This window comes from Rhincodon typus, chromosome 6, assembly GCF_021869965.1.
Source record: "Rhincodon typus isolate 14 chromosome 6, sRhiTyp1.1, whole genome shotgun sequence".
In the NCBI taxonomy this organism is placed as follows: Eukaryota; Metazoa; Chordata; class Chondrichthyes; order Orectolobiformes; family Rhincodontidae; genus Rhincodon; species Rhincodon typus.
Genome location: NC_063337.1, coordinates 44,046,696 through 44,066,736, shown reverse-complemented (window position 1 = coordinate 44,066,736; position 20,041 = coordinate 44,046,696). Strand labels below are relative to the sequence as shown.

General features: G+C 39.1%; 1 protein-coding gene across 1 annotated transcript in view; it reads left to right on the top strand.

Annotated features, from left to right (window-relative positions):
* The window catches only part of LOC109928522 (cytoplasmic dynein 2 heavy chain 1), a 534,366-nt gene that overhangs the window by 478,393 nt on the left and 35,932 nt on the right, over positions 1 to 20,041 (top strand). The window contains exon 86 of the mRNA XM_048597671.1: positions 9,980 to 10,069. Within this exon, the coding sequence (XP_048453628.1) occupies positions 9,980 to 10,069 (90 nt within the window). The remainder of the gene's footprint in view (positions 1 to 9,979; positions 10,070 to 20,041) is intronic.

Genomic DNA, 20,041 nt, shown 5'->3' with positions numbered 1-20,041 from the left:
TTGGTATCATTTTCTTCTTAGAATTAAACCAGTTGAGGTTGAAAGGTTTTCCTTTCAGCCTGCAGACGATGTCTGCATTGGGAAGCTTGTTCTCGACAAGATGAAGAATGTTTTTTTCACATTACCGTCAGTGAGGACCATTGCCAATATCTTGTTGAGGAGGAAATGGAGAACGTTGATGAATTTCACTGGACAGCCAGTCTTTGACATGGTCTTCTATTGCATTTCCCAATTGACTGAGTCAAAAGCCTTGGTCAGATTGATGAAGGCTTGGTGTTGTTCCTGGCATCTCTCTTGGAGTTGCTGAGCAATGAAAATTATGCCCATGGGTCCACAGTTCAGTTGGATGCTTCACTGGCTTTCAGGAAGGATTTCCTTCAAGACTGGGAGAAGGTGCCTGGTGAGGATTTGGGCAATAATCTTCCATGCCTTGCAGAGTTCCTCCAGCCACCTTCAATCACACTTTCCTGGTGGCAGCAGCAAGTTTCTTTTTTCCCATTGAATGGTGAAAAGGCTTTTGCTCCTGCCCCTGACGCACCTGGCAGTAATTCAAGAAAAGTGCCATCAAATATTGGTGCTGCCCTTTCTCTTTGTGAATTTATCCTAAAAACCTCTGGCTGCTTCAGGTTTTATTTCCATATTGAGCCTGCCAAACATAAACATCAGACCACATCCTAAAGCCAATAGATCACATTCATTGCATAGCTTGGAAACCCAAAACCCACAAAGAATAAAAAGGAAGCAATTTAATTAAGTTGAACTGGAAAAATCTGATGCATTAACTTTACTTTAGGGAGCCAAGAAACAGCAAGGGGCAGCAAACCTTGGTTGGAGTTATTTATAAGCTACCAAATAGTAATGGTAGTGTGGGGAATTATAGTAATCAGGAGATGAGAGAAGTACAAAGCTTGGACAATGCCATAATCATGGGTGGCTTCAATCTGCATATGGACTGAATAAATCAACTGAGCACGAAAACTGTGAAGGTTGAGTTTCTGGGGTGTGTAGGGACGGTTTTCTAGAGCAGTATTTGAGCAGCTGACTAGATGAAAGGCAATCTTAGATGTAAAGAAAAGGGGCTACTTACTAATCTTGTCGTAAAGTAACAATTAGGGATAAGTGACCACAATGTGATACGTTTTACATTATGTTTGTAAAAGTGTGCTAGTTTCAATCTGAAGCAAGGGTATTAAATTTGAAATTATGAAGGCATGAGGCACAAGTTTGCTCAGATGGATTGGGAAGATACATTAAAAGATATGACTGTACATATGCAATGGACAGCCTTTAAAGAACTATTATGTGGATTCCAGCAAATATACATTCCTTAAAAGTGTAAAATCTTATAAAGGTCAGTCAACGTTGGCTGACAAAGTAAATTAAAGATTTTATCAGATTAAAGTTTCCAGAAATAATTGTAAGTTTTAGAATGCAGCAAAGGAGGACTAAAATACTAATAAGGACGAATAGAATATGATTACAATTCAGCAAAAAGCTTAAAAACAAACTGTGTAAGCTTCTACAGGCACATAAAAAGAGAACCCTTGGCTAAGACAAATGTGGGTCGATTGCAACCAGAATAAGGAGAATTTATAACTGGAACTAGAGAAATGGCAGAATGATTTCTTTGTGTTTGTTTTCACTGAGGAAGATGCAAGAAATCTCTCAGAATTAAAGATCCAATTGAAAAGTGAGAATGAGGAGTAGAAGGAAATTAGTATTAGTGAGAGATTTGCACAGGAGAAATTAATGGGGCTGGAAGTTATATCCCAGCATGTTGAAAGAGGTAGCTCTAGCAATAGTCGATGCTTTAGTGACCGTTTTCCAAAATCCTTTAAATTCTGGAATGTTTCCTACAGATTGGAAGATAGTGAATGTCACCTTACTATTTTAAAAGGGAGCAAGAGGAAAACACAGGGAAATACAGACCTGTTAACCTTACATCAGTAGTGTGGAAAATATTGGACTCTATTATAAAACAGTGTGATAAATGAATTCTTGGATAATGATGATCTGTCTGGGCACACTCAGCATGGATTTGTGACTGGGAAATTATGTTTGAGAAATTTGTTGAAGTTATTCCAGGATGCTACAAACATAATTACTAAAGGGGAGTTGATAAACATAGTAGACTTGGATTTTCAGAAGGATTCGATAAGGTCTCCCACAGGAGGTTGCTTAGAAAAATTAAACCATGTGTGCTACGCATTAATATACTGGCATAGAGAAAGGGTTGGCTCATAGGCAGAAAGTGGAGAGTAGGAATTATGTGTCATTTTTGTTGTGGCGGACAGTGACTGGTGGGATTGCACAAGGATCTGGTCAAGGATCTGACCCAGCTGGTCAAAATATATGGCGAGGATTCGGATGTGGGGATCAAACGTAATATTTCCAAATTCACAGGTGATAGAAAGCTAAACTGGAATGCATGTTGTGAGGAAGATGTAAAGAAGCTTCAGGAGGATTTGGACAGACTTAGTGAGTGGGCAAGAACATGCCAGACGGAATTCTATGTGGAAAAATGTGACGTTATCCACACTGGTAAGAGATATGCAGAGTATTTCTTAAATGGTAGGTTGGAAAGTGCCCTTGTCAATAAATTTCTGAAGGCTAACATGCAAATAAAGCAAGCTATTAGAAAGGCTAATGAAATATTAGCCTTTATCGCAAGAGAATTTGAGTACAGGTATAGTGAAGTCTTGCTTGAATTGTAGAGAAGCTTTGGTGGCTCTTGTGACAGACTGATAGTTTCCCTACCTCTAGACCAGGAGGCCCTGGTTCAAGTCTGACCTGCTCCAGAGATGTGTTAACATCTCTGAATAGATTGATTTTGAAAAATCTATAGAAGCATGGTTAGGGATTCTGTGGCACAGTAGTAGTGTCCTGACTCCTGAGCCAAGTGATTTGGGTTTAAATCCAACCAATTCCAGAAGTGTGTAATAATACCTCTGAATAAGTTGATTAGGTAATATCAATAGAAACTTGGTTAGACTGCATCTGGAATATTGCACACAAATTTAGTCTCCTTACATCAAGAAAGATATTATTAGTGCTGAGGGACTGCAACAAAGATTCACCAGATTTCTTCCTAGGATGGTGGGACTGAGCAAACTGAGCCTGAATTCTGTAGAGTTTCAAAGACTGAGCAGTGGATCTCATTTACAAAACAATTAACAAGATAGACAGACTAGATATAGGGAAGATTTTTCCCCTTGCTGGGAGTCTGGAACCAGGAGGTACAATATAAAAATAAGAAGAATGTAATTTAGAACCAAGAGGCTCTTTTATTACCCAGATGGTTGTGAATCTTTGGAATTCTCTACACCAAGGGCTGTGGAAGCGCAGTCCACTTTTGGAGAAATTGATGGATTTCTGATTACCAATGGTATAAAAGGCTTTTAGGTTTTAATCAGGCAATGCAATAGCTGAATTATCCCACCCCTGTTCCTATATTCCTATGTTTCATACACATAATTTCACATTCTTCCTCTCCCTCTCCATCATTCCTCTAGTATGTAACAAGCATTTGCATTTATACCTGGGCCCCAATGAGCTGAAAGCATGTTTGTTAGTATTTAGCTCAACAGAAATCCAGAGTTATATGAACTTGAGTGAATAAATTTTATCAGAAATAATAACTTATCGTCATCATCCTGAGTGGAGTGCTATATTTCACGTAATCACAGTGTATATGCCACAAGAAGGAACAGTATTTACTACTTTGTCTTGAATTGGGAAGAAGAATTTTCAATATTTTTACAGTATGTAGGTGTCATTAACATCTGTGCAATCGTAAATACTAGGGGCAGTTAAAATCCTGCGATTGATTTAGGCTGGCAGTTAAAAGGCTTTCAATTTTAGTAATGTATGGGACTAATTTAATCTTTTTAATTGAAAATATATATATATAAAACAAACACTAGAGCATAATGTCAGTTATATCTAGATTCTATTCTACAAACAGTGTGTTTAACTCGAGTTCTTTTTGCTAGATGCAGCCAGTGATTAATTAGTTTACTTAAGTGTCAGTAAATGTCTACAGAAATTGTCATTCGTAACTGAATCCGTATAATTGGGTTTCATTATCAGTAATTAATGGCTAGACTTTGATGTCAAGAACAATTTGCATCTAAAGTTGTTGCCATTCAACTAATAAATAACTCAAAATATCATTGCCTGAAATGCATTTGGACTGGTTTTTAATTTGAATGGAATTAACTGAATAATGTGGCTTCCTTTTGCAAAATTCAAAGTTATGCACTGACCTCGACTGAAATATTTAATTACCTTAAGCTTTTTTCATCATATGTGCTTAGTACGAAAATGAATATTTTCATTCTACATCAATTTATGAAATAATATGTGAAATCCATTCCAGTACAAGGAACTTAAATTAAGAGGAATATTTTTTCAGACTACGTTAAATCTAAGTATAAATTGTAATACCCTCTGATCTAAGAACCTCTGTAAGGAATTAGTAATTCAGTCTTATAGCAGTCCTTGTAATATAGTAACTATTGAATATCTTCAAAAAACATTAGTGCTTTGAAGAAGTATGTTTCTGCAAATCATAGTGTGTCAAATACAAATAAACAGTGATGGAAGTACAAGGATAAAGATAGTTTCAGATTTCTTCTCACATCTTTGAAACATCAATGTTGATGACTAATTCATACTAAGTTAGTGGGTGAAAGGTGAACAAATCCCTGCAGCCAGCAAAAATCAGCCAGAGATCTTAGTAAACGTTGAAAGAAAGGGAAATGTATCAAAGGGACAGTTTAATACTCAAATAGTTGGTGAAGATAAGGATGAAGTGTTATAAAAAAATCTGGTTACTAGCAAAGCCTCTGCAGTCAAAATAGTATACCTAATGTAATGGAACCTCCAGGAGCAGGTGGTAACAGTGAGGGAGGGCAAATGGAGCAGTCAAATGGATCCTCCCGGGAAAAAAGGATGTCAGTGGGAGAAGGATCAGATAGACAAAGGATTTCCTCAACCTGATGTAAACCACAGGCTTGTAAACACTGTGGCTTCTATGTCTAACCTTAATTTCCCTTCATGTTTGTCATGACCCAATGACAATGTCTTCAAGTTCAATGTTACATTTCCAGCATAGTCAACAGGACCCTGCAGTCTAGGCATCCAGTCATGGTCAGTAGTTGAAAGACATAAAAACAAAACAAAGAACTGCAGATGCTGGAGATCTGAAACAAACACAGAAATTGCTAGTGAAACTCAGCAGGTCTGGCAGCATCTGTGGGAAGAAAGCAGAGTTAGCTTTTTGAGTCCAGTGACTCTTCATCAGCATTTGCATTAATTTTACCTGGCTTGTATTGGACTAGCTAGCATGACTGTTCAAGAACAGTGATGGTGTGGGCAGGAAGAAAGAACAGCCTGGTTTCCTGCTACTCAACCAGTTCTGGGGTCCCATAAAGGCTGATAAACCTTTAGTGTGTGAAGGAAGCTCAAAGATCCTGAGTCCCAACACAACTTTATAATATGCACCTGACAGCAGCATTGAAAGACACCTGGTTGAAACGGAGTAGATGGTAGAAGAGTTGAAACTAACCTTTATGTCAAACAGGTATAGGCTCCCTAGGTGCATTTTCTTGATGTTACAGAGGTACTGTGCTTAAGGTCTGATTTTCTACTTGACAATGATTAGGAAGATGGGCATTTGGGGGAAGATAAGTCAAACTGGTGATCCAGCGATTGAGGACTGGATTGAGGTGAATGGCTGGGATTGCCTTCCAAGGGTCTCAAGACGAGTGAATAGACAGTGTGTGTGCAGGCATGCCAATTGCAAAATCAAGTGTTCACAAAAGGCTGCAGCAAATCTTTGAGACGCAGTCAAGACCTTTTAGGCAACAGCTGTAGCCTGGTAGAGCTACTGCAGAGGTTTTATGAATTTAAGCAAGCTAAAGGGAAGGGCCTGGCTTGTGTATCCCTGGACCTGGTGAAGTTGTTTGACTGTATCCTTATAGATCCCTTCTACAAATTAATCAGTGACAGGCAGCTGAAGGACCACTAGAGGAAGCAGTGAGGATTGGGAACCTCTGAATAGAGTGGAAGAGGCTAAATTGGACTTTTTTTGAAGAGTGGGATCATATCATCCAGATCATGGGGAAAGAATGGCCTTCTAAGACCAGGAAAGAGACTGCCATTGGGCCGGTGACTGTCACCATAGACAGGGATGTAGGCCTTAGGCTGAAGAAGCAAGCACACCAAATTGCTGCACAGCAAGTTCAGATCCCACCTCTGCTTTCTTATCTCCATGGTAAACCTCTCAACGGACCCTGTCCAAAGGATGCTGTAAAGAGGAGTTAGAATTATGAGAGGGCTGGACATTGAAACGAGAGTGTCCTCAATCACCACTGCCATCAGATACAAAGACCCAATCTAGTGCAACAGCCTTCCCTTGTCTCTAGATGTTAACTTAATTGGACCTCCCACCAAGAGTTGGATGGGATGGCAAGGTTCCTTCAGGAAGAGGATAAGTGTTATGGAGAGCGATAGGGCCTTGCCCAAATGCGAGATTGAAATTCAGCAGGGTAGAAACATCATGCCGAGTGGACTTAGGAATGGAGATGTCAATTGTTACTCACCATGAGGGATGTTTCTTCCCTCATCTTGGTCTTGGCTTTGCAGTGGCTGAACATCCCCTATTATGGTTACGTTGAACTCTCCCCATCTGTTCTGAAACACACATTTCAATTTTGGTAGTATGTGACGCTTCAATACAAGTAAGGAAGTTGAGAATACCGGTAGTGCTGGGGCCAAACATGTTAAGAGATATCCACATATCCTTAGAAAGCATGTTAGATGCTGCTATTCTATTACAGCACATTACAAAGGTGTGATGGGACTCAGAATCTTTGAACTTCCTCCACACACTAAATGTTTACAAGCCTATACAGGACTCCAGAGCTGTTTGAGCAGCAGGAAACTGGGCTGTTCTTTTTCCTGCCCACACCATCACTTTTCTTGAAGGCTCATGTCAGCTAGTCCAGTACAAGCTAAGTACTGATGTCCTTAGTTGGAAGATCAACTACAGGGGAGAACCCACCCCTGCCTGTCTGGAGGGGGTTTTTGCTGATATTATGTTCATGCCCCAAGTCAGAGGCAACATTTCAACTCGATTCTCTTTGACATTTGGACTAAGATTCAGCTGAGTGTCACCAATGAACTTAGAAGTGAGATCTAAACAATGTCCAGACCCAGAAAGAGCCAGATGTGGTTTCACCTTTGTCATGTATCTTGAACGAGGACCTTAGACAGCTTCAGTTGATTGATGTGGGCAGCAATAGATTGCACCATTACTGGAAGACCCAACATCCACCAACCCATTGCCAGCTGCTGAGGGAGTTCAAACATACACAGCAACTGGTGAGGAGGAGAAGAGGATCAGGTTGGAGGCTGAGTCCTCAATTGGCTGGTCCATAACAAGAGAGACCTGAAGCAATTCTCATCCTTACTGATAGTCTTGAGAGCCAAGCATTCATAACAGTTCATGAGCAAGCAGGATACTAGCAACAGAAAAGACTCTCTTGACCAGAGGGTGGTGATACTGGCCTGGGATGGTGTTAATGTTTATGACTACTCTCAAAATTGTGAGAGGTGTACTTTGGCCAGAGCAGGAAAACATCTTCACCCAACATCTCTAGTCACCAGGAGGTGGTTCGAGTGAGGTGTTTGCAACTAACTTTATTCTTTGGACCCAATAGTAATGAGATTATGCATGTACCCATACTCATGGATGTCTTTACCAAGCTTTTACAGGCTGTTCTCATGGATGACCAAAAGGTCTCAATTATAGCTAGGGTGTTAGTAGGTGGTTAGTTTGCCAATTCTGGTGTTCACAGTGATCAAGAGCATAACTTAAAGAGCAAGATCCTACAGGGACTTGGAAAAGGATGAGGAATCCAGGTATGACCTGTGTGTTGTGCATGCAGGGTTCACATCAAGTGTGGGGATATCTTCTGTCCCCCTGGAAATGGCACAAAGATGATTTGCCGGGAGGTGAATATGAAGCAACAATTGCCACCAAACATAAGATTCCTGGAGATCTGATCAACCTGGACCCCAAAGTGAGTGATCTGCCACAGGGTTTGGATCCCTTGAAAAGTACCAGTTCGGATAATAGGCTAAGAAGGTCCTCTTGAGCAAATGCTGGATGTTACCCCAACCCTTACCATTTGTCTAGACCAGTGATCTAAGAAGGCAATGCTACCAATCATATGGACATACTAACCACCATGGCACTATTCAACAAACAGTTGCCAGAAAGGACAAGTCTCAAGTAAGGAAGTGTGTAATGGAACCTCCAGCAGCAGGTGGCAATGGTGAAAGTCGACCCCAAGCAGGGCAGCTGGACCCTTCTGGGAGTAAAGATATCTTTGAAGACAGGAGGCCTGAAAGGAGAAGGATCAAAGAGATGTAAACCACTGGCTTGATTCCACATAAATATGTCGTGTCTTCCATCTTTAACCTTATTTATCTTCATATTCGTAATACTTGATGCCAGTAGAAGAAAAAATCTTGTTTCATCATCTTGACCTATCCATGTTTTAAACTTACATATTGCATTGAGCAATTCCTTAATCTCATCTATTTCCTCTGAGCTCATTTCGTCTCTTCCATGTCAGCTCCACCCCTTGCCATTCCATCCTCCTCATTTCATTCCTCTTCTGCTATTCGTTTCCTCCCATTGTCAGGTCCATCCATTCCCATTCCACCCATCTTACTGGATGCCATCCCATCCGTCTCACTGTTACCATTATATCCCCATCATGCCTTTCAACTTTCCCATTCAATCAGCAAATATCACTCCGTCGCAACATTCCAAATTCTCTAGCCAGGGTAACGTGGCCAGTAGGCTCTCTTTTTAGCTTACGCTTGTTTTTTTCTTTAACAACTAAACCATTCACCCCCACCTCCAACAAGCTAAAGGCATCCATATGTATCATATGCTCCATCTTTCCATCTGCCAGTCTTTGCCCATCAAATGGTATTAGTGGTATTATTGTTGGACTGTTAATCCAGAGACCCAGATAACAGATAACGTTCTGGGGACTCAGGTTCGAATCCCACCGCGGCTGATGGTGAAATTTGAATTCAATTTAAAAAAACTGGAATTGAGAGTCTAATGATGACTGTGAATCCATTGTCAATTGTTGGAAAAACCCATTTGTTTTACTAATGGCCTTTAGGGAAGGAAACAGCCATCCTTACCTGGTCTAGCCTACATGTGACTCCAGACCCACAACACTGTGGTTGACTCTAAACTGCCCTCTGGGCAATTAGGGATGGGCAATAAATGCTGCCTAGCCACCGACGCCTTTATCTCGTGAATGAATAAAGAAAATAAAATCAACCCATTGGCCAAACAGAAAAGTGTAGACTGACAAAAACTGCTTATTATGACTATAGATAGTTAGGATAAAATTGATAACACATTGTGGAGCTGGAGGAACGCAGTAGGCCAGGCAGCATCAGAGGAGCAGGAATGCTGACATTTCAGGTCAGGACCCTTCTTCAGAAAAACCCGAAACGTCAGCTTTTCTGCTCCTCTGATGCTGCCTGGCCTGCTGTGTTCCTCCAGCTCCACACTGTGTTATCTCTGACTCTAGCATCTGCAGTTCTTACTATCTCTTGGATAAAATTGATGTTTGGTGAAACTCTGTGTAATGGGTGTTAGAATATCAGCAGTTTACTTTACACTATTACTAACTGTATTTTTTATTGTAATGAGCAGATAACAAAATCATTGCAGTTTAAAAGGGACTGGTGATTTTCTATTTCCCACTTTGGACCAAAAAACACAAGTATCTAATTATTGCAGATTAGCATCTTTATTTTGTCTGGTATTTAATTTGCTTTTGAAAACCACAATGGAGAAATCTACAAACTGACACAAGCTGGAATAAATAATTCATCTTCATCACATAAATTTTTTCAAAATTTTTACTTCTACCTATAGTGTCCTTTGAGCTGGCAGAACAAATGGGAGGGACCTGAAGACCCAATGCAGTACCTCAGAGGATTAGTAGCTCGTGCACTTGCAATACAGGTAAATATCGATATTACTAAAAGCCAAAAAGTAGTTTAAAGGCTTTACTGCAAACAGATGTTTTAAATATTGATAGCTGTGGTGTGTTTTTTTTAGCTGATTCAGCCGCATTGAACAGAATGAGCTGTCTCTATGGATTAAGCACACTGTATGCTTTTCTTCCTTTCAATTTTGGCTTGATTCCTTTTGCAATAATCATTAATAAATTATTATTTCCAAATTAGTTCACAGAATTATTGAAGATTTGCCATCATTTTTCTTTACCTCATTACACTCTGATTTACACCATTCAAAAGAGATGGTTTGATAACTTCTCAAACAATGCTTTTTATTAAGTAAACGTGGATAAATATGTGGCATCTAGAACGTCGTGTATTTGTGTCATTTTGTATGACAAGGTAATGATGAATGCAGGAGGTTCTGACAATGTCAAATTTAAATTGACCAGTTTACATAATATCAGTGATGCAGTCTCAATTTTATATTTGATTTCTTAACCATATTTGTTTACGGAATTTGTCAAGCATTAACAATTTCTAACTCTGCCAATCCTACCATTCCTTATGAATTCTGGCCTCAAATAAACCTTCTACCTATGCCCCACCAATAGCTTTACCTTGATAACAAGGTGTAGAGCTGGATGAACACAGCAGGTCAAGCAGCATCAGAGGAGCAGGAAAGCTCAGGTTTAGACCCTGTTTACTCGCTCGTTGAAATTTCCTCCCTAAATCCCTCTCATCTTACTTTCTTCATTTAAGGTCTTCTTTGAAACCTATCTCATTGATCTACTTCTTGGTTATCCTTCTAGCTATCTCCTTTGTCTTGGTTTGATTACAGCCCTGTGAAGTACATTGGGATATTTTTCAGGAATAAAGGTGCTGATTTTTGTAATAAAAATGGTCTTGCGCAGTTGCTATAAACTGAAGAAATACCACCTTCAATCTTCTCTGAGGAACTCTCTATCCAAAACTTTATTTCAAGTCTGTAAGCTAACTTATATCCATATTGCTATACTGCTTTGAGAAAAGAAAAGCTAGGCATTTCAGCCTCTCTTCCTTGGATTCTGATCCTGAAATTTGAAAGCCATTTAATGACCTACTTCAAAAATTTACAATTACAATTAGCCAATTTTTCACATGGATAAGTCATAGAAAACCATGTTAGGTACAACTGAGAAATCCATTCTGATATGAATATGAGAGTTGTGCCTCAAATACTCATTCATCTTAAAATAGGTATCATAATTAAAAACTCAGTAATTTCTCGCAGATTATTCTATTTGATAATGTATTCTATCATCACAGATAGATTTATGAGTAGCTGCCAATCTACAACACCTTTACTCGTTGATTTAGCCTCAGATTAACCTCAGGATGTACCTATTTGAATGACTTCCCCACATGCTGTAGCATGAAATGAACAGCGGAATTAGTACCGAAAAGCAAAATACTCACGATGCTGGTGATCCAAATTTTTCTGCATTTTAAACTTTTATTGGTGTCTTTAGTATACATTGATCTGAAAATATATAAGGGAGCATTCCAGTGTAAGTGCCAGAATACACTCGTCCATTCTTTGATTGCTGAATTCAAAAACCCGCCAAAACCCAAAGGGTCAGGATCAGAAACAATTCTGGGTTTCTGAGCCGGCTACTCAAATTATGAGCTTCTTCGACCCAATTATCTCCATTCCTTTGAGGCACTGAAAGGACCATATTACTGTACTTTTAAATCACATGATAAACTTTCTGTTTGGTTTGGATCATGTGCACAGTCATAAGTGGATCACCCACGTTTGTCAACACACTGCAATATTGGCTTTTTAAATAGATCGTGTACATTTTTCGTTTGACCTGAAAATCCTCTTACTGCATATTGCATTAAATACATCACAAAAACAAAAATAAAATGGCAGATTCTGGAAATCAGAAGCAAAAACAGAAATTGCTGGGAAAACTCTGTGGAGAGGAAGTTAAAGGTCAGCCTGGAAGAATCAATAGCTGCTAGTTAGGACCATTCGTGGCTGACATTGGTTGTCTTAGTGGCCCAAGTGATGACAAGCAACAAAAACAGAAATTGCTATGAAAACTTAGTAGGTTTGGCAGCATCTGTGGAGAGAAGACTTGGTGTGTGAAGGTTGGAGAAGGTTCTCAGGCCCTAAAATTATTGAACTCAACATTGAGTCCCTAAGGCTGCAGGGTTCCCAACTGGAACATGAGATGCTGTTCTTCCAACTTGTGCTGAGTTTTGCTGCAACATTGTCAAAAGCCCAGGAGATAATACTTCTACGTGTATCATAGTCTACGTTTATTCACAGTCACGATGACCGAGACATAATCAACCATGCATTGCCAAATTTTTCAGCTCAATATTAATTATTTCAGGAAACCTGCTTTTTTTTTCGTTGAGACACTTATTCAATTCCCTTTTAAAAGCCATGATTGAATTTGTTCCCAGCACCTGCAGGCAGGAAAAATGACATCTATATCTACCCTAACAAATCCTTTTTCCACTTGAAACACATAATTTTAAGCACCCATCAACTTTCTGAACTCAAGGCTGAACAGCATTACAGAGTCTGTCCTTACAATATAATCCTTTAAACATTGGTATAATTTCAGATTAATTTGTGTGTTCTGCACTCCCAAGTTAAATCATTGACTGTTCTGGAGATCACCACCCAAATCTGAACACAGTATTCTTGACTCTGACCAATGGTCTTTGTAACTGAAGCATCGCCTCTTCACTTTTGAACTTAATCCTTTGAGACAAATATTACATTAGCATTTTCAATTTTTTTGTAATTGTTCAGACTTTTGGCGATTTGCATGTATGGATACCTCAAGTCATTTTGCCCCTTCACAGTTTCTGATCTCTGTTCATTATAATAATATTCTGATTCCTTATTCTTAATTCCAAACGGACTGATATCGCTCTTCTCCAAATGATCTCCTCTCACAATAGTTTTCCTTACTGTTATAAAGCGGAGGTTGACTCCCCTCTGAGAAATAAAACCAAAATACCTAAAGAGGAGCACCTTGCCATATAATCTGTAAAAGGAGTGTGAAAAGTGGTGTAACCTGCTCTTCAGCAACTTCTAGTGGTTAAATAAAACAAATCCCTAATACTCACTTTACAATCAAAAAGTAACAATTTCTTTTAATCTATCTCTAACAGTGAAGAAATGCACTAAACTGTATTCCATTCCCCTATAAAGCAAGATTCTAATGATATGCTGTTCCAATAAATAAAGGTTCCACTTACAAAATTAAAAAAAACATAGAATTTAGTCTCTCGAAATTACAGCTAGGTTGCATGTCTTCTGGAATGTTCTGTGCCTTCTCCATCAAACGTTCTGTCAGGAACGCCTTCTCCGTCGATTCATCTGTCAGGAATACTAACTAGTCGTGACATTGGTACCTTTGTTTGTAGGTGGCGCTTTCTCTGAAACTTAGATAAGACTATGAGAGCCAGCAATTCTCTCTTGCGAGCTGAGGGCTGTTAATTCGGCAAATGGCAGTTAGTTCTCTCAGCTAGCAGTTAGCCCTCTGTTCTTTGTCCAACTGCCCCTTCTTTTATACCCTTAATAACATATAAATTTCTTACATTAGGATTACTCCTATGTTGGCAAAACAATAAGATTTAAATTTAATTGGTTTTAGTATCTAAGTGCCTGATTCAATTTGATTGGTTAAATTCAAAAACTTGTTGTCTTGGTAACTAGACAGAACTGCTGCTTGGCCTGCTAACTGTGCAGCCTTTCAATACAAATGTTTTAAATTGGGTGCCTTCTGCATACTTGCAAACTTTCAACTGCTGCTTACAGATATCCATTTTGCATCTCTAAGCATAGAAAAAAACACATCATTTTTTAAAGGGACGTTTTCCCCCTGAACATTTTACAAACACCAAATTCTAACTTCCTGCCTCCCAATCCACAAGCATCCCACCCAACTTCGCAACATTACTCACTGAGTCTTTCTACGTAACCTTTTACTTTCCTACTCCCATTTACATAATTCATTATATCTCCTAAGTTAGTGTCAACTGTAAATATGAAGCTAAACGTATCTATTCTTTCATTATTTATAATTATGTGAAGAAGCTGTATTTGCAGATTCCTGAGTAACAGCACCCATCATATTCTAGCAACCGGAGAACATTTCTTTTATCACTAAACTGTATCTGTTACTTCACAACTCCTAAGATCCAATTACTGATCCTCATCACAGGATTACTTTAAAATAAAATGCTGTCTAACTTTGCTAATACATCTCTTCTCTGGGACAATGGACAAAGAGGAAGAAAGATTCACGAGTGGTCATCTCATTCAGCATTTTACACTGATGGACTGCATGTAAAAATTTCTTTCAGATGGATCAGAAACTCACTTAAAGTGGTCCTGAGCCTATCTACTGCAAGAATGAAATAAAATTGAGTTAAAACATTCACTTAGAACTTAAAAGAGAGTTCTGAATGAGTGGGATAAATTTTACCTAACCTGAGTTGAGCAACTGCTTTATACACCGACCAATTTATAAAATGAACCACCAATCCAACAGTTCATGTTACAATTGCTCCCTTTCATTTCTGAATGCTAAAGATCTTAAATGTAATTGACAGAATTTTGTCATGGGAAGATTCTATGATTCTATGTGTTCTGTACTGGGCAGTGACTAGGCTCGAGTCAGAACCAAGAACATATAAAGTGGTTGTTAGGTTCAACTTAACAAGGAGGTTTTTTGTTGAAAAGCTGTGCATTCAAAAAGCTCAATCAAACCTGAACAAACCCGTGAGCATTAGCTGAACACTCACTCGTGATTCACCTCTTAAAACAACACTGTCCCAACATAACGCGCACCAATTATAAGACATAACATGATGATATTTCCAAAAGGCATAAGAACATAATAAGATCATACGTTGCAGCAACAGAAGTAGATGATTTGGCCCATTAGGTCTGCTCTGGTATTCAATGAGTTCATGTTTGCTCTGATAGTCTTCAACTCCACATTCCTGCCTTTTCCCATCACCTTGATTTCCTTGTTGATTAAAAATATGTCTACCTCAGCCTTCAATATGCTTAATAATCCAGCCTTGACAATTCTCTGTGATTAAAAATGTTCCACAGAATCACTATCCTCTGACAGATGAAATTCCTCCTCATCTCTGTCTTAGTTGGGTAACTGCTTACTCTGAGATTATGCTGTCTGGTCCTAAACTCCCCGACAAGTGCAAAAAAAAATCTCCTCACGTCTATCCTGTCCAATCCCTTAAGAATCTTAGATGTTTCAATAAGGTCATCTCTCATTTTTCTAACCTCCATTAGTACACGTCTAACCTACTCAAACTCCCTGATAAGAAGATCCCTTCATTCCCAGGATCTAGTGAATCTTTCTGGACTGCTTCCCTATATCAATATATCTTAGATAAGGGGACTAAAACTGTTCACAGTATTCTAGGTGTGCTTTGACCAGTGCCTTCTTTGGTTTAGTAAGACTTTCCTATTTTTATGTTCTCTTCCGTTTGAAATAAAGACCAACGTTCCATTTGCCTTCACTATTACACAGTGAACTTGTACAGTAGATTTTTGTGATTCAAGCATGAGGATCGGCAAATTCCTCTGTGTTGCAGCTTTCTGCATTCTTTCTGTGTTTAAATAACATTCAGCTTCTCCATTATTCCTGCCAAAGTGCACAACCTCACTTTTCTCACATTACATTCCAAGTACTAAGTTTTTGCTCACTCCTTAACCTGTCTGTATCCTTCTGTGTCAGCATCACCACTCGTCTCTCTACTATTCATTACTGATGTTATAGAATCATAAAGTCATCGAATCATACAGCACAGAAACAGACTCTTCGGTCCAACCAGTCCACGCTGACCATAATCCCAAACTGAACTCATCCCACCTGCCTGCAATTGGCCCATATCCCACCAAGCCTTTCTTATTCATGTACTTATCTAAATGTCTTTTAAATGTTGTAACTGTACCCGCACCCACCACTTCCTCTGGAAGTTCATTCCACGTACAAACCACTCTGTCTAAAAGAATTGCCCCCATGTCTTTTTAAAATCTTTCTCCTCTCATCTTAAAAATATGCCCTCTAGTTTTGAAATCCCCACCCCAGCGAAAAGACGCTTGTCATTCACCTTATCTATACCCCTCATGGTTTTATAAACCTCTACAAGATCACCTCTCACCCTCCTGCACTCCAGGGAAAATTATCCTATGTTATAAATAAAATTGTTTTAGAAGGTACCCATGATTCTGTTTTCCTAATATTAAAGTTTTTTTTTCCAAGTTTTATATTCACCCTTGTTTTCACTAGCATTAATGTATACTGAAAAATATAGGTCTTAGTGCTTTGCCGTCTGATATTTGATCATGTTTTAAAATTATTGTTTTTACACAGCATGCAAAGAGCAGAAAATGCCATATGGTGTGACATGTACTTGATATCAGTCAGAGCTACAGAAAAATGCCCTTAGATTAAAGTGTTTCTCTGAAATTACATAGCAGCCAGGCCTCCCATGAGGTACTTTGATTTCTCATGCCATTTCAGAGCTACCAGATGCCTTTATTTTGGAGAAAATTTAAAAAAATGTAGTTACAACAACTGAAAAATCTTACTATATTTCAGATGCTTCCAAATGTTTCCAATACTTATTTAAAATTTGCCAAATATTTTCTTTATTAGTCCATATTTTGACGTTATATTTTTATGATAAAGAAATGTTGATTCTGTGGTGGAACTTCCACACCTCAAATATGGGCGAGTTGGCCAGGTGGGAAGGTAAACAATTCACGGTTCTCAAATTTGACCTCAATCCATCTCCAACATGCCCACTTTCTGAATTAACGGAGGTGCCTCTGAGGACATGTGAGCAATCTGCTCCCCAGCACTGGTCATTTGTTATTATTTACTAAAGAGGCTTTACCAGACATTTACGATTAACACTTCCAGTACAGGTTTCCCAAAATTCAGGAATCTTGTCAGTGAAATAGTAATGACCATTAGCGACACATTACAGCAATGCTTAGACTCCTGATTCTTGATATGAAGAAAGGTTCAGTGATTACAGAAGTTATATCAATTCCCCCATGGCAAACATTATGCTGCAAGTTCTGCTGGTGATGGATGTGCTGAAGAAATTTGAAGTCTTTCAAATGGAGAACATCCGAGTGGGATGGACACCTACAGGCACTTTCAGTTGGAGTTTGGATGAGAAAAACTATCACCATTCAAGGCAGCAATACTATAGAAGCATTAGACGAGCACAAGATAGTAGTATGCAAATAAGATGAGCACAAAATTGGGGATAAAAGAATGGCAAACAAAAGGAAGGAGAATAGTAGAAAGTACCAAATATTCAGGAGGTACATCCCATGTGATAGATGTAAAGGGGCAGTCTGAAAAGTAATGCCTCAAAATGCTCAAATGGATATGGAAGGTGATTTCAAACATCTTCAGTCTCTGAGAGGAGGAGCTGATTTCTGCTGAATCTAGTAATGGTGCATCACCAGTCATTATCAGAATCACTATTGCTCCCAACATTTTTGGCTCTGAACCTTCCATGGCCATCTTGAAGGTTATTCATTCGGCTGTATACCAGTATGGAGGATTGTGTATCAAGGCATTAATTCATATCAAGTTATGCCCATCAATGCTCACCAGCGAGGGTCTTCAGAACCACAGTGGAATATTACATTCTCCACATTGTTCTTCATGAAGGTCTGTAGGTGGAAACATCTAAGGCATTCGTCAATCATTTTCAGATAATGAGATAATTGAAAACAAAAAATAAATTGACGATAATCAACCAGCTGGGTATATTGCTGATAGAAGCCAACAGTGTGTAAACATTCAACAAGTAAGTTAGACTGGGAATAACTGAAATTGTCTGCCTCCCTCATAGCCTAGGTGTTGCACAGAGCAGTTGTTGAACCAAACATGTAACCCTTGCAGAACTCCACCTATGGTCATGAATTCATATTTATCATGAGCAGTTAAAAGGGTGAGTAGGCACTCTGCAACCAATAATGACAAGTTGGAGAAATATTTTAAATCATTAAATTTTATGTGCCATTATGCAAAAAGAAACTTACCAAGATCACATTTTGTCAGATACCATATGCATACCCTTAGTGGATTACAATTACTTTCTGTTATAATGCTTTACGCTTCCATATAGTTCATGCCCTATAGTTTCAGCAGAAGCAGAGACAGGCTAATGTATATCCAATTCAGGTTACTGACATGTTTTGGCCTATGACCTTTTGGCAATTGTAATTTTTGAAGACCTGGACATAAACCATTTCCCCTATAGCTATGGATGTATAATTGGATCCACCAAAGTACTTAGGCTAATGCATGTCTGTACCTTGTGACAGTCTGCTCTCAGAAGGAATGACTATCTTAGAGTCATCACTAGGACTGTTCATTCCCAATCCAATGAATACTGGAGCAAACTCGAGGAGCTAATTGATCTATTCTTGCTCCTCCTCCTGCTTCTCTGTTTTCTTTTTTCCAATAACACACAAAGAGGCCAGAGGAAAATGTTGCTGGATCAGGAATGATTGGGAAATCAGATTTCCAAAGAAGATCCTAAATATGGCTATTCATGCACTGAAATGTGCTTTCTTATCCAGATGGAAATTACAGCCCTCTCATAACTGCTGTAACTGAGTGTATTCATCCATTACGTGAATACTCAATCTTCCCTCACTCATAGATCTTCTCTTTTGAGCCCTGTGAGTTGCCCACATTTTTGTTGTTCTGTTTGTGAAGATCCTGAAATGTAGAAGGAATGGGCATTAATTGGTCATAGTAAAGTAGTAATCTTGTCAATCAGTGTATTTGGACTCCTCATAGTTCCTTCATATAGGAAATGCAGTCAACATGTGTGCCAGAGATATTTTATTTCTATTACCAGACATCCGTGAGTTCCTACTGTCTCCCATCTTCACCGGGTCATTCACATGCATGCCGCATGTATTACATGTTTAGCATTTCCCATTATCATTGTTTGAGAAAATTATCTCATCTTCTCCAGCAACTTTTCTGCAAATACATTAAGGACAAAAGGGTAACCAGGGAGAGAATAGGCCCCCTTAAAGATCAGCAAGGCCACCTATGTGTGAAACTGCAAGAAATGGGGGAGATACTAAATGAGTATTTTGCATCTGTGTTTATGATGGAGAAAGATATGGAAGATATAGAATGTGGGGAAATAAATAGAGATATCTTGAAAAATGTGCATATTACAGAGGAGGAGGTGCTGGACATCTTAAAACGCATAAAGGTGGATAAATCCCCAGGACCTGATTAGGTATACTCTAGAACTCTGTGGAAAGTGATTGTTGGGCCGTTGCTGAGATATTTGTATTTTCGATAGCCACAGGTGAGGTACTGGAAGACTGGAGATTGGCTAACGTGGTGCCACTATTTAAGAAAGGTGGTAAGGGAAAGCCAGGGAACCATTGACCAGTTAGACTGACATCAATGATGGGTAAGTTGTTGGAGGGCATATATTTGGAAAGGCATGGACTGATTAGGGATAGTCAACATGGCTTTGTGCATGGGAAATCATGCCTCACTAACTTAATTGAGTTTTTTGAAGAAGTAACCAAGGGGATTGATGAAGGCAGAGTGGTGGATGTGATCTAAATGGACTTCAGTAAGGCATTCGACAAGGTTCCTCATGGTAGACCGGTTAACAAAATTAGATCACATGCTATACAGGGAGAACGAGCCATTTGGATACAGAACTGGCTCAAAGGTAGAAGGCACAGGGTGGTGGAGGGTTGCTTTTCAGACTGGAGGCTGGTGATCAGTGCTGTGCCACAAGGATTGGTGCTTGGTCCATTGCTTTTCATCACTTAATGAAAATGATTTAGATGTGATCTTAGGCGGTATGGTTAGTAAGTTAGCAGATGATACCAAAATTGGAGGTGTGGTGGACAGTGAAG